The sequence below is a fragment of the Carassius auratus genome, chromosome 14 (genome assembly GCF_003368295.1).
Source record: "Carassius auratus strain Wakin chromosome 14, ASM336829v1, whole genome shotgun sequence".
NCBI classification, from domain to species: domain Eukaryota; kingdom Metazoa; phylum Chordata; class Actinopteri; order Cypriniformes; family Cyprinidae; genus Carassius; species Carassius auratus.
Genome location: NC_039256.1, coordinates 18,835,758 through 18,852,140, shown reverse-complemented (window position 1 = coordinate 18,852,140; position 16,383 = coordinate 18,835,758). Strand labels below are relative to the sequence as shown.

Sequence of the window (16,383 nt, the reverse complement as noted above, 5' to 3'; positions counted from 1 at the left end):
AATGCAGAAACAATGTCAGAGCTCCAAAATTCAATACAGAGTTTTTGTAATAACTAAATTCCACTTGAAATTGAAACACCTGTCATTCACCGTGTGCTACACATTCCTGCCCCTTGTGTATGATCTTATTAAAGGAATAGTTCACCCAAAAATGAAAATTTGCTCACCCTCAGGCCATCCAAGATGTACATGAGTTTATCTAAGTCCTCTATCTATAATATTGCTTTCTGCCATGAAAATGTTGTATTGTATATTCAGATCAAACACTGTTTACGAGAGAAAATAGTCCAAAACAGGCCTAAACAAATATGTTGGTCAAAACATTTGTGGATGGGAAGGCCTTATTATGGATTATGGACATGCATTTGTTTCTTACAAGCATGCAGCTTTTCACTTCACAAGATGCTAATGAGTTATCAGCTGTTTGAAATCTCATTTTGACGGCACCCATTTAGTGCAGAAGATCCACTGGTGAGCAAGTGATGCACTGTAATGCAAAATTTCTGTAAATAAATAAGCTCATCTATTTCTTGGATGGACTGAGGATAAATATATTTTCTTTATTTTTGTGAACTATTTTAGCTAATATGATAATGCTTTCCGCTCCCAATTTTTTTTTAACACATTTTACCATATTTAAATCGATTTCACATTATTCTGTAAGTTTTTCTACAAAAATTAACACAAAAGATGGCCTTCTAATAGCACACTTCCCTTCTTTCACCCCTGCTCAGCCTCTCTTGTCCATTATTGTGTCAGTTTTAAACAATTTCCAGTTCCTTCCAGCTAATGAGCCTGCTCTGTCAGATATGGCGTGCATGTGTGTTGATTGCTCTGGGCTGCGGAGACGAGGGTAAAGTGAGGGCACCAATACGTGAGGTCATGTCACAAACGCACTGTGGTGGAAATAGGTGTCTGCAGGGCTTGAGAATGTAAGTTTGTAGAAGAGAAAGCTATTGTGCTTGTATCTGAGATGTGTGTAAGAGCGAGCGTGAGGGAACAGATGGCGGCAGAGGAGGCACCAAAGTTTAATCCTATCAGATGGATTCACATTCCACCATCTGCTTAATCCATGCACAATTTCAGCACCCTGGAAAAGAGTCGTCTTAGGCCAAGATTACCATCACAGATTGCTCCAGCGTTCCTCTTCATCTCTCCTGGTTTATCACGCCGCCAAATTGCATTATGCCCAGCAGTCACCCACCACACAGCTTCGGAGAAGAAAAATAAAAAGAGCACAGACAAGCTGGGGAAGTCCTCAGGGCTGCAAAGTGGATTACTTCACTTCTGAAAATTACTACATGGCTGGTACACAGAATATATGTGAAATTTTGATTGGTCTAAGGAGATTTGATTTGTACATTTGGGGTCATTGAAATGCTTTAAAATCAAGCTCCTTAATCTAAAAGATGTAATTCCATACTTAATATGCAATATACCTTCAGGAAAACATTCAACAGGACACTGCAAATATGATATGAATCCTGGAAGACTATAACGGTCTTCCACAGATGCAGCAGTTTGGAATATTATTACTTAGCATTTCTATATTTAACATGGATATACAAAGTCCTAAACTCACCCAAAAATGATTACACACTTGCAGTATAAAACAGACTTTCTGCTGTTGCTGAATAATAAAATAATTTTTAATTAAAACACTTTTTTCATTATCATTTTTTCACAAAATTTTTCTACAAAAATATTAATCAGCAATATTTACAAAATTGATGATAATGAGAAATGTATGTCTATGCTTAAAATCTGCACGTTTTAATAATTTCTTAAGGACCATGTGACAATGAAGACTGAAGTGGTTGCTGAAAACTTAGTTTTCCCATCACTGGAATAAAATAAATGTTATACTTTTTAACTATAAATGCAGTCTTAGTTAGTATTAAAGAATTTCAATGAACCGACTTCATATTTAATCATAATGTAGCTAGCTTCCATTCATTTGTAGCTTGTAGTGGTGCTAACTGCTTTTTCAAGTGGGTAGCATGATTGCACTATAGCTTCACAAACTACAGTTCAGCTTCCCTAACTTCATTCCCCAGACTATTTATCCCCTGCTGCTGAAACTCTCCATCTCCCCTGCTGTTATCTATGCTAGCTCTTCCCAGGGCATCGCCGGTAGCTGACACACACCAGTTTGAGCTGTGCGAGTGAGGCCTACAGCCTCGTTTCATCTCAATTCAGGTTCTGTCAGCAGCACCGAGCACCTCCTGCACACAGGCCATCTGCCTCCACCACACGTCTGCCTCAGTTAGGTGCACTATCATACGTGTATTGAGTGTAGACCCCCACCCTTGCCCAGGGGTCCTGCCTACAGTCAGAGTGGTGTGTAATGCTTGTTAAAGGATGTGTGTTCAGTCCCCCAACCAGAGTCAGAGAAGACAACAGAGCTGACTCTCCTGTTCTCTGTCTCCGAGGACTCTTACTTTTCATTTTTCTCTCCCTCATGTCTTTTCCTTCTATTTAAATTCAGCAGCAAATTAGAACAGCAGTAATTAGTCTGTTTAAGCGCCTTCAGTGAGACACCGATCTTTAGAATCCTGTGCCAAAGTTCAACACGTTGAAATGAAATTTAAACTCGTTAAGGTGTTGAATTTTTATGGCTGGCTGCTGTTTTCTCAGAGTGTCCCAGGGCGCCTGGCCTTTTGATCGACTGCTGTAAGGACTCCGGATTTTCTCTGTGCCTGGCAAACTCCAGCGCTCATGACATTTGCACGAGTGTCATAAAACAAGCGCTTGCACCTGGCCCCCTCCCTCCTCGCGCACACATGGGGTCAGTGTAATATTTAATAAAGGTGTGTGTATAATCAAGCGGAATTAGCATTCGTGTTCTTCTTCCACCCCCAGAGGGGAAAGAAGGAGGGGTTGGAGGGAGGAGTGCTGCTATTGTACACTCATCACTGACTGATCTTTTCCAGCCCGACCCTTAGATTTCATTAATTATGTCCATGACTTAAACAAAGGCGGAGGGGAATTATGCCTTTTATAAGCAGAGCACCAGGGGGGCTTTCACTCTGTGTCTTGTTTCCCTGTTTTGCCTTCTCTCCGTTTGGTCAACCGAGTCTGAGCGTCTGTGGACCAGTATGAATAAGTTGTATATATCATATGCAATATCAAAAGAACAAAACATTTAAATAAATGACAGATGAACATGAGTGTGTATGAGGACGACCAGAAACAAGCTGGAAGAGACATGAGAAATCATCAAGCGAAAATATACAGAATATAGACAATGCAAAATATTGTAGTCTAATCAAAATTCATCATACTAATGCATCACACAACTGTATGGAAATCAGGCAAACATGATTTTACTTCTTATTATATGATTTTAATATTAATATTCTGGCTGCTGATGATAATTTTCATGATATGGGATATACTCATTTGAATAATTTCAAAACTAAAACATTAAAGACTAAAATAGCTTTAGTCATAGTTTTAAATGCTAAAACTGAGTTTAAGTGTTACAACTTTATTTTGTACATACTTATTTTTATAATTTTTACATATAACAATGTAATTACATAATGTAATATTTTAAAATATTTAATTTTTACAAAAAGTAATTTTAATAATAAATAAAATGTATAAATTGTTTGTCTTCTTAAAAAAAATAACTGAGCATTAGATAACAGCAAAGCAATCAAAATGTGAAAACTGGGGAAAATTAGCATGCAGAATTAAATTTCCAATATTGATTTATTAAATTTGTATATAAATTGTATTAAATTTAATAATATAAACGTGCATGTTGTATGGGTGTGTGTGTGTGTGTGTATACATAGACATAGAATAAACAATATATTAAACATAGGAGCCTGAGAAAAATATATAATATATATATATATATATATATATATATATATATATATATATATATATATATATATATATATATATATATATATATATATATATAAATAAATAATATATATATATATATATATAAATTAGCCTTTTTCTCAGGCTCCTATGTTTATGTTCAGTTATTTCACCTTAATGGCAATGAAAAGGACCTAATTTTAGATGAAATTTCAGATTGCACTCTATACATATATACATACACACGCACACGCACACGCACACACACACACACACACACACACATATATATATATATATATATATATATATATATATATATATATACTTATGTCAAATTGTTAATTTACGTTTTTTTTTTTTTTTTTTTTTTTTTTATATTATCTCTTAAATAAATACATATGTCAAAGAGAGAAGAGGATAAAGAGAAACTTGACAGTTGAGCTGTAACAATGATGACTATGTAGTGGGGTTTCTGTCACCAGTGAGAAGAGAATAAGAGTGAAGCTGGAGCAGAACACTGAGCAGGGAGGAGACAATGCTGTCACTCCACTCTCCGAGTCGTGTTCCTTCACGTGGCAATAGCGACAATAAAATGCTCCTAAAACACAGATAGAGATGATCAGGGTGAGGGTGCAGGTGATTTCCTGGCAACCACAGCAGTGAATCATGCTACTATACAGGGTGGATTGAGATAAATGATCAGTGAGCGGGCGTCATCTCTCATGCTCGCGCCGCTGTCAGGAAGCATATGGGGAGGGTGCAGAGGAATGGCCACAGTCTAATCATATGTGACGACTCTAATGAGTCAGTCACTTGTCATTATGCTGTGCCTAAAGCTTCCTAATGGAGTGTGGCTCATAAATCTATTTGCTGTAATCAGGATGAAATCAGTTGCACAGGTTTAGATTTATTTCCTAAGTATTTAGTCTGTGCATGAAATTATGTCACAGGTAATGCACACTAGTGATGATTTGCTGGCTGCTTCCAGATGTTTATTCTGATGCTTTTTGACATCATTTATATTTTGTCTCTTTACAGGTATCTTGATGTATTCAGGCAAATACATATAGTCATAATTAATGTATATTGCATATGCCTTTTCGAGATTAACTAGCTGTTTATTTTATACAACAGCCACTGGCTTACTCATTTCTTTCCACTTCGTCTTTCTCTAAAACAGCTACCCCTTGCATTAAGGCCATCAGTCCCAGTGAAGGCTGGACGACAGGGGGTGCCACAGTCATCATCATTGGTGATAACTTCTTCGACGGTCTACAGGTCATCTTTGGCACCATGCTGGTCTGGAGTGAGGTCAGTTACCTTTCTATGCAAACTTCTGCCAAGAATAAATCCATGCCATGCTCTCGCCAAAAAAAAAAACAACAACAACTACAACAGAGATTTGGGAATCACAACTAGGATCAAAATACATTTGTATACAAATAAAAATTAATGAATGCTCCTTTTTAACTAAAATAGTTGAGAAACCTAACCCAAATCCACTTGGCTTACAAATATGAAAAGACACGTGCCAGTTTGAATGGGCATAATGCTTCTGTTCTCCATTTTGGTCAGCCAGTCTGTCTGTTTTCCTGTCTGTCCATCTGTTTTGGTCTTTTACTCACTCAGTTTCTGCACTGCTCATGTTGGGAAGAGCTAGATGAAAGAGATAATTCTATAAAAAGCTTCTCATTGACAATGCCATATTTATCTGAGAGGTGAGAAGTGCAGTGCCTGGCATATGAAAGCCCAGCTAAGTGAGCAATGAAAGGGACAGTTTAAAGCCATGTAAAGCAGCACCAGTGCTGCTGGCTTTGAATATGACAGAGCGTTTGCAGAGAAACTGAGCACTCGCAGCTGCTTTGTAGTTGCACAGATCCTCTTCAAAAGCAATTGAGCACAGTTTCACACTGTAAGCAGTCAAATCATAGTCTAATCAGAGAACAATACAATACAGCTTAATATCTCAGCTAGTATGGTTGCAGTTAGACGTGGGTATGCACGTTTTACATTTTTGTGAACTAGTTCTACAGTACAATGGTCAAAAATACAGTATATTTAAAAATAATAATAATAGAGTAAAATGTCTTATCTTTTGGAAGTAATTGACCAAATAATGAACATTGATGTTGTGATCAGTTCAGGTTCCTTTGGAATGAAAGGTCATACACATTGTATTTTGTTTATTTTAATATTTTGTTGCCTTATTTCAACCTATATAATCTGTTTTATTTTTAATTGTATTTTTCAGCTCATTACCCCTCATGCCATCCGAGTTCAGACTCCTCCCAGACACATTCCCGGGGTTGTGGAGGTCACTCTGTCCTACAAGTCAAAGCAGTTCTGCAAAGGCACACCAGGCAGATTTATCTACACAGGTAAGAATAACATTAAGCATCTGTCAGCTGTGTACAACCATCATGTCGTATTCCTTTTCAACTGTTCTTGATTTCTCGTCGGTCGCGGTTGAGTATGTCACCCAGTGCTTCCTGTAGCGAGAAACCTACACCATAGAGGAATCCTACCAATTTCCTTAGCACACAGCTTAATACAAATGGCTGTGCCTCGAACTCCAGGAAGATCCTGCAGCCTGCACAGATAAGGGAAATGTAGGATTTATCTTATAGAGGAAAAAGAGGTCACCTGTGATATCTGCTGGCTTCAAAATGAGTTTACTGTACACTCTACATATTGGGAGTTCAGCCAACGAGAAGTAATTAACTTAGTTCCAGAAGTAAGAGAAGCACATGATGGAAGTGTAAGATGGAATCTAATGGTAAAACAACATGAAACAGTGGAGGATGAGGTGAAGAGTTTGTTCGCTGATCTTGCAGCTTTTTTCGTTTAAATTTAGAGTTTGCAGTCAAAGTACAAGCGCAGCTTTTCTGAAGAGCGTTAAAACGCTGAAGGGAGCAATGTTAAAGGCCTGTCTCATCAATAGGTTTAAACAGTGCACAGCTGTGGGTATTGTTGGCTCAGTAGGTGTCTATGTATATGCCTGTGCATTTGTGGGTGTGAATGAGTATGCTCGTTGGGTTTATGGCTCTGGACTTGGCTTCTTTTCATGGCCTATTCAGCGAGCACATGGGGAGGAGTGGAGGGAGGGATTTAGACATTCGCACACAACCATGCAAGCACACGTTCAGCCACACACCCTCCAAAACAGAGGGCAGATGGTCACCCCGTTTTATGGCTGCACTTCTAGATGTGCCCCTTTTGCTAAAGCTTCAAGCTTAATAACCATCAAGAAAGCTTTTGATTAAATGTGCCGTTTTAATGCGCACAGCACTGAAACCCAATGCTGTTAATGACAAGAGACCAAATGCAGAGCTGTCAGTCTCCACACACATTAAACTGCTGCCCAGCCCTCAGGTTGGCCCCACCATGCAATTTTCCTCAGTTTGAAGCATTTTGGGCCGTCTCTCTTCCTCTTGTCCCCCTGTACCAGCTACTGCAGTGGGACATCAGCCTGTATGTGTCTTTCTCTCCTAGCTCCAGTTGGCACCTGTGCCTTGCTCAGTTGCCAGTGGGTACTAATCATAGAGTATTGGCAAAGCTATGTGGCAGCTGGCAGTGGAATTACACATGGGGCATCTGGCACCTCTAATCAACTTCTGTCAGGCAGAGGAGATGGAGACCTAATTAAATCAATGGTGCACTGATGCTGCCTCGCTCAAACACCACACAGCCATGCGGAAAGGCTGAGCCGTACCTGGATAACATCCCTTACAGCCATGGTGGAGAGAAAAAAAACAAGCCTTTCAGAAAAAAAAAAAAACTCATTTCATTTTGCTTTTTACTTTGAATGCATGGTTCTCACAATTATGTATGTACCACATGTATGATTTTAGAGTATTGTCTTTAGGAGTAAATTATGATGCTGATTATATCTGATACCATTCCATCTGTAGTGATAGAGCTGTGTTTTGGCTTTGACTTCACTCTGATTATGAACCCAGCAGCCACCCAGTAAATGGATTCCTCTCATTTCAGAAGTCTCAGATTCTCTAGGATTCTTGGCACATGCTCGTGTGAACGGTGCCTCTGGCTGGCCAACAGTTTTTAGTTAAGGGGATAGTTCACCTAAAAATGAAAGTTCAGTCATAATTTACTCATCATTATATCATTCCAAACACGCATGACTTTCACTTTTCTGTGGAAAATGTGCTGGGTGTTTATTTCCATGCAACTACAATAAATGGGGTATAAGCGCAAAGAATCAAAAGCACTATAAAGTGTGCGTGAGTGCGTGTGTGTCTGTTTATCATATTGTGTTACAACTAGATACAGAGATAGACACGACTACCAGGTGAATTTCAAACATCAACTTCAACAACTTTATTTTTGTGATGTGCTGAGCACTCATTACTCAGTACTCCAGAGAAGCCATAACACAGCACGAGCTCACCCTGGAGAGACACCTTCTTCCTTTTAGACAACTGGATGGAAATTTTAGGCAAGGTAGTTCAAATGACTTTTCACTTCATAAGCTGTATTAGACAAGTCAAGTCGATTTATTGTCACATCACCACAGCAAATGTACTGTAACTTGGTGAGGGAACTTCTTGGGAGCGTGCTCCAGAAATTGCAGAGACAGTTGACATATAACCATACAGACTTCATCAGGTGAAAATGTGCAATATGCACATACATATAGTCAGTACACACAGTGTACTATTAGACCTACTTACAGTTAGCACTACACTACACATTATACTCAATATGTACATACATACAGTTAGCACTACACATTATACACAGAATGTACACGTTCTACATTATATACGCATAAAAATAAGCTAAGGTGCAACAGATTGTACGTGAACTGGATACAGAAATGTCATGGATGTGCATTGGATGGTATACAGTGGCAGCGGTTAGATTAATTAAAAAGGCAGTGCATTTTCAAGGCAGCCGAGAGGAAAATATATGCACACACTTACTCGGGTAATTACGATTAAATACAGGAAGTGCAAAGAAATGCATTTTCTGACCAATATACCATCAGGTTTACCAGTATGCCAGTATATTTTAATATGTAGCTCACTTTTGCCCGGAGGTAGTCTGTTCTGGAGGGTTTAATACCCTTTGCAACAGTACCTATAGTAAAGAATATGCAACATGTAAAAACTGAGGAACATGGTTCCAAATAAGTTTTCAGTAAATAGTAACTTAAATTTTGGTCTGTTTCTTACATAAAGATATCATGATTAAGGTATTAAGTTTGACAGATCCAGTCCCCATTCATTGAATTCAACTGAATGGAAAAATGACCACTAGATTTTTTTTTTTTTTTTTTGTACACTACGGAAGAAAGAAAACCATACGGTTTGGAAATGATGGAATTAACTAAAAGTAACAGCATATTTCAGTAACATTTGGTACAGTAGCCATCATTTCCCAACTCACCAGGCACTTTCTTGCATTGCTGGAACGCTAAAGTTAAGGCCCCTTTCACAAACCCAAGCTTTAATGAGGAAGACCCAGTCAAAGTGATGTCGCCAACAGTTTCTGGGTCTCTGCAATTAAACATCCAGAAGCTCTCTGCAATTATATTTTTTGTCAGAAACAATTAAACACTCACCGCCTGGGACATTACCCATCCTGCATGGCACTCCGCAGATAAGAGGGATGGATCATTCCTCCCTACTTTCTCTCTCTCACCCTCCCTTTCAATTCATCTGCAATAAATGCATTTCCATGTTTGGTTGTGTATTACTTCTCACCAGATTGCCATGTTTGCATCATTCGTCAAAGGAGTTTTCCGTCTGTTTTTGAGGGAAAGAGACAGTTATAATGCTATCTGCCAGTGAGCGTATGTGAAGCCCTGTGCGGCCGATAGATTGGAGGTTTTGATGAATCACTTGAAATGTTCAGCAGGCAATTGGTTGCTGCTCAGTATGCAGGCCAGTGGGCTGAACAGCACCCATCAGGCCTGATATTAAAAGACTCTGCTCGATCACATTAGAGGGGGCTCTCTACGCCTGCCCAATGATTAAGTCTATGGGAGGCATTTGTCACTTTAGTTGAGGAAAAGCCAGACTTCACATCATACATGCATTCACCCTCTCTTTTAATGCAAATGCATTGACGTTAGGGTCCAAAAGTGTGAGACGACATGGAAAAATCAGTTTGATACAAAATTATATCAACGCTTGGGTTGAAGCTCAGAATATTTTAATTTTGCTCATCCTTTTGCTTTAATACACTCAAGATGCGTAGAATCTACAAGTTTGTGTAAAACCTGATGATCATATTATCCAGCATAATTTTATGAATGACTTTATGAGCAACTTGCAATATATATATATATATATATATATATATATATATATATATATATATATATATATATATATATATATATATAAAAATTGTTTTCGTAATGTTATAAATGTTGTTGCTTTCACTTTCAATACATTAAATGCATTCCTGCTGACTACATTTCTTTAATGAATAAATAAGTTAATATTACTCACCCTAAACCTTTTAATGTTAATTTAAATAATAATCTCTACATGGTCTAAGACTTTTGGACCCCACTGTAAATGTAAATCCTTTATGCATTCATAGTCACCAACTTATTATTATTTTTTTTTCAAGCACTAGATTTGATAGAGGCTTTCTTCTTGAGTGGGTTGAGTGATCGTTCGATTTTGATAATGAGTCTCTTTAATTCTATTGACAAATGGGGTCACACTAGGTGATCAATGATAACCGTTCCAATTAAATTGCTAAACCTCTGCATGGTGGAGATTGTAGCCATAAAGATATAGAGCAATTGGTTTGCTCAACAGCGGGGCGTCTTCAGTGGGCCATTTCACACAGATGTCTCTGTCTTTTAGAAGCTTCTGCTCACGATCAAGAAAAACAAGTCATCCATTTTACGGCCACAGGTTCCAAGATTTTTTTCTCCCCCCTGTCTTAAAGTGATGCCTTATTTAGCTTGTCGGATTTTCCAAATAAACGCAATCACTGGGTTTATGGAAAAATGGATAAAAATGAGATTGTGAGGTATTGATCCTGGCGTGGGGAGGGCTGAGGAAAAACAGGCCTCATCTATATAGGGAGAGAAATGAAGCAATAATTCAGGCAGGCATCGAACACCCTGCCACTGAGCCTATCGATTCCTATCCACAGCATATGAGATCACACCTGAATGAAAGAGAGCTCTGGGGAAAACAGAGAGCGAGAGAGAGAGAGAGAGAGAAGCTAAAACGGAGTCTGCCATTCCCTAACATGTACAGAACATTACCACCCTGACATTAACAGCTCTGTACAAAGCCCACAAGTGCCTGTTAAAAGGTTCTGCTAAAGACCAATTACCCAGCATGCCTTTCTGCTCCGTCAGTCTAGCCCTGCAGGTCTATGTGTGGTCAGCTGATTCAATTTACCACCAGCAGCTCAGTGCTAGCATCTGGTCTCAAAAACAGGAAAGCCACAAATACCGTCTAAAAACTGCCGCCCACATGCTGCCCTCGGGCTTCTGTGCGAGATATTAAGTGTAGGATTTTTTGGTGGTGTAAGGTATTTTAAATCGCACTGTTTTGACTATCTCCATCTGCTTTTGACAGCACTCATAGTATTGTCTTTTAGTAGTGGCTTGTTCCCCTCCCCTCCTCTCCCCTCTTCACCCCCGCGGGCCTGTAGTTATTATTGTGAAATATGAAGCGATCCGGCTGTGCCTTCATGAAATTTCAATGAGCATTGATCTGTGTGATTGCGAGGAATCCTTCAAGCAGTGGTTGTTGTTCATTTATTTATTTATTGCTGATATGTTTTACTCGTTTTGATCCCATCTTCATGAGAAAAAGGAGAGCTGTCGATTGTTAATGCATTTGTAGCTTTCCTTTTTTGGAAAATCGGTTAGGATCCTTGATAGTTTTTTTTCTTTTGTCCGCGAGGCAGAACATTAAATTTACGCCTCCAGGAGCTCCGGTTAGATCCGTAACAGACCTATATTTGCCTATATTGATTGTATTCAGTAAACGTAATGAGATGGCATGGTATATGGCAGATATTCTGCTCTTTTAAATATTGATTTTGTAGATTTTATTTCAGCTCATGACATCACACGTAACCTTTTCGTTCTCCTTCGCGTATGAAATCGGAGAGCTGCAATGAATCTGTGATGACATGAAACCAACTCTATCATATATGTTGGGTGCTGGCCGGTGTTATTTCTGTCGTGAAACCGTTCCCTGAGCCCAGAAAGAAATGGAAACCGCAGCTTGCGAGTTTCTGGAACTGTAAAAGTAAACAAGTGCATGGACAGTTGAAAGGTGTTTCTCTATAAATATACAGGTCTGCTGTACATGGTTTGGTAAACAACGTTACACACCAAGTAGGACATAGAGGCTCCGGAAATGAAGAAGCTCATGGGATTTTACTTCCCTGTTTGGTGTAAGTGTATCTCTCAAAATACACTGTTTTATTCAATCTTTCTGATAAAGTTCACTCCATGGCCCACCACAGGAGGTGTTTTTTTCTTCTCTGTGTGGTCTCAAGGGTTTGGGTTTGTTATTGTGGTAACTTACTGTACTGTCACTGGTCAATGTCAGTTTGATTTGTGACACATACCAGAATTGCATGGATTCATGTCCACGAAATGTTTGCATCATTGTTTTCAGTGGCCGTTCAGAGGCTATATAATTTATAGTAGCACTATACTGCTAACTGTTCAGTACACAGTCTCTTTCCCAGCAAGCATTATCTGCATTATTGAGTCGGCTGGTGAGAGGATTGTACAGTATGTGAAAATCAATAGCAATGAAGGAGAGTAAACATGTGCAGATGTCTGTAAGTGTGGCGGAGTACAGTTTAGCCTGAGATCTGGCCCATCCATCTCTGTATCAGCACATTAACTCAACACCCAGAGGTGCTTTGCATCATGGCCTGAGTCTCATTATGCTAGCACATGGGTCCACTTGAAAGAGACGTACTTTAAATGTTCCCTGTCTAGACCCTCACAAAAGTTCTGCTCCAGCAGCCACTTGATTATTCACTCCTAAATGAGTTTAGTGGGGATTTCCTCAAAACCAGCTCTTTTACGGCTTTTATTGCATGTGTTTTCTTGAAGACAAATTATTTACAATGAGATTGAAGCTCTGCTAATAATCGTCTCAAGTCTTGGTCCATGTCTCACAAATCATTAATTCTTGTTATTATTTGAATAAAAAAATACAAAAAGAAAAAATCTAATTTACAGGCAATTTTATAATTTACAGGCAATATCTTCTTCTTCCATTGAAACAACTTTTCTTATGATGCAACTGTTTAGTCAGAGAAAAATATTATTAACCATTTATCACTTTTCAAAATGTATTCAAATACTGCTGGATAAAATTAATTTATTTTTTTATGTTTTATGTTTTATATATATATATATATATATATATTATTTTTTTTTTACATTACTGTTAAAACGTTTGGGGTCAGTAAGATTGATCTTTTGGAAATGAATTAATACTTTAATTTAGCAAGAATGAATTAAATTGATAAAAAGTGACCGTAAAGACTTTTATAGTGTTACAAAACATTTTTATATATTAAAATAGAACATTTATTCGAAGTTATTTGAAATTTCATTCCAAAAAATACAAATAAATCTTACCAACCCCAGACTTTTGGATGGTATTGTACCTTTTACTATTTTGTTTCACCCAGAAATACAACAGATTATTTGTGTTGCGAATATTGCGTCATTTTGTCTTCAAGCCACAGGAGCTGGTGGCTGTCCAGACCTTGCAGCTACAGCTTTCTCTTTGCATAGTTCATTCAACCCACGCTCTTTTACTCTCCCATTCATTCTCTTCTCTACCTCCATGTCAGACCTGCTGTAATACTGCACAACACAATCTTTCATTCAGCCTCCATCTATTTCTTTCCCATTACGATATCCTGCAATCTGTTCCCCCCCAGCCCCCATTCCTGCTCCACTCGGGCCACTTCTGCACTCTGCACCGGTCCGCACTTCCATATCCCTGTCTCCAAACCACCAACAGACCTGATTACAGGAAGCCTATTTAGATATGATGTATTGTCAGCTGCAGGGCGGCTTTGAATCATTCTGTCACATTCGACTGTTTTTGTTGTTCTTTCCTTCGCCGATAGCTGTGGTCTGTTCTCCATCATTCTCCAGGATTGTTTTAACTGTTTTTTTTTCTTGTCTTGCTCTTTAAGTAAACAGCCAGTCATTCACAGTGCGGCGTGAATGATTGTGCATCCAGGCGGTCATTGCGGCCGAGAGAGTCAAGGTTAATGCCGCCACTCAATCAGCGAGTCGTTGAGCTCTGCTGTGTCTCGCCGGATGAGGTCTGCTGTTATTAGGCAATGTCAACCGCTTTTTAATGAAGTTACAGCTTATTGTAAAAGTAAACATGACATTTTATAGAGTTGGTTAGGATTTAGCCTGGTATTTCACAAATAACTTATTTCTTTTCAATGCACATTTCAGGCTTTATGTCAAAACCAGATACTGACCAGCATTTGCATGTTCTCACAAAGCTGTAGATCCCACCTGCCATTGGATGTTGTATCAAGAGGCATCGATGTACAGTCAGAGCTGCCCCTGTTCCCTGGTGGAGGAAGGCCAGGCTGGGCACAGCTTGGGTTCTGGGCTCCAGGGGTCTGGTTCTGTCTGGGCCCTTGGCCATCTGAATCCACTCCACTGCATTCAGAGGCTGCCCACAGTCTGTCCTCTCAGCTGTGGAGCTGATGGGAGCTGGGTGAACTCCCTCAGGAAACGTCCAGGCTGCGGCCTACAGGGCAAACAGAAGGGAGGCCGGAAGAGAGAGAGGCTGTTACACTTCTGTTTTTCTTTTACCCCAGTCTTCAGCAAGACAATTAACTGAAGGCCAGAGGACTCCAGTCCTCAATTGCTATTTTTTGCTGCTCCTCCTCTGTTCTGTTTGAGATTTGATGCTTCAGGCTATAGAAAGGCGGTCAGTCCATACCTGTCAAGTTTTGGATTTGAAAATAAGGGAAATTTTCCAGCGCCCATTGCGAGCGGTCCCACCACCCCAACAAAGCTCCAGTATCCCTTACATTTTAAGACAGGTGTTATAGCCCAAATGAAAACACAAAAGGGTATATATGAAGAGCATTTATTTAAAGGCTTATTTGCATATGTTCTGTTAATTTAACATTGCTTGTTTTTACATTTACATTTTATTTTAATTCCACACATTCTTTTCATTTCATATTGCTTTTCTTTTACAGTTTTTCTTTTCATTTCACAACTTTTCTTTTACTCTTTTAGTGAGTTGTTGTACCAATTTGTTGCAGACTTTGCATTCTTTAAAAAAGTAAATTCGCTGTCCCATTTATCACGGTATTTACACATGGGTTTTGGTTTTTTGGCAGGTGTGCCTTCACTCTCTATCGTAGCATCCATTATCCGTCTCTGTTTTTTCTTTTGTTGTTGTTGTTTTTCCCAAGTTATAACTCATGTCATCTGACCTCACACACCCCTCGCGACAGGCTACTACAGGTGGGAGTTATCGCGAGACTAGTGACAGAGCTCAGATTGGGAATGTTTTTATTATTATTATTTTATTAATAACGCAGGTAAAAAAACAAATAAATAAAAATACGGGAGATTTACGGGAAAATACTAATACGGGAGGACGGCGGGAAAGAAGGGTAAAATACGTGACTTTCCCGGCCAAAACGGGATACTTGACAGGTATGGGTCAGTCTGTCAAAAGAGAATAAGAGAGGGTAAAAGTACATGTGAGGAGTGAACAACTATTAGAGGGACTCTTAAGGGACCTTATGTCATATACCCAAATCATTTTATTATAGTATTTGAGAATTAAAGTAAGATCTTGGCCCAGTGGCGTAGCCAGGGGAGGGGCCATGGGGGCACTGGCCCCTCCTGAAAACTGATTGGCCCCCCAGTGTGCCCCCACATTTCTACTTGTCTGTCACTCACAAATTCAAATTATAATCTTTCAGTTTAGTAAATAACTCATCTGTACTTTTACTTCGTTACTGTGAGCGACGCCCCTCTCGTTACTTTATCTTAATGCAATAAATGTTATAAATGCTTCAGTTTATTCCAAACGCGCCGTCTACTTTTCTCTGGGCAATGAGCGATGCCCATTCGCCAATGATTCATTCTTTTGAGTCAATTCTGTTCAAAGGCTTGATCAAACCAATTGGCAAACGAGTGAATTGGTTCATGAATCAGTTTGAATGATTCGTTCAGTTCCCTGCCTCACGCACTGAGCGTCTGAAGCGGTTCACTCAGAGTTGTAACGCTTAGCATCAACAGCGTTGAAAACGGGACTATGGAACTGCACTGAATTGAAAGCAAATCTGCAAAGGCTATTATTTGCTTGCGATGGAGATCCTTATTAGATGAACACCGCGTGTGCTGTCTACTGTTTAACAGGTAATAACTTGGGCTACATTCGATTACAGTACACGATACCACTATGACAGTAGTTTGTTGTACGTGTGTGGCTTATAACAGAGGGGAGTCAAGTTGAATGCAGCTTCCAAAAGACAAAAAATAGCCGATTAAGATTGTATTAA

The 16,383-nt window shown here is 39.1% G+C and overlaps 1 protein-coding gene across 3 annotated transcripts in view; it reads left to right on the top strand.

Moving 5' to 3' along the window:
* The window catches only part of ebf1a (EBF transcription factor 1a), a 118,429-nt gene that overhangs the window by 78,123 nt on the left and 23,923 nt on the right, over positions 1–16,383 (top strand). For all 3 annotated transcript variants that reach the window (XM_026280423.1, XM_026280422.1, XM_026280424.1), the window contains exons 9-10: positions 5,024–5,154; positions 6,095–6,221. In XM_026280423.1, coding sequence (XP_026136208.1) covers positions 5,024–5,154; positions 6,095–6,221 — 258 coding nt within the window. The remainder of the gene's footprint in view (positions 1–5,023; positions 5,155–6,094; positions 6,222–16,383) is intronic.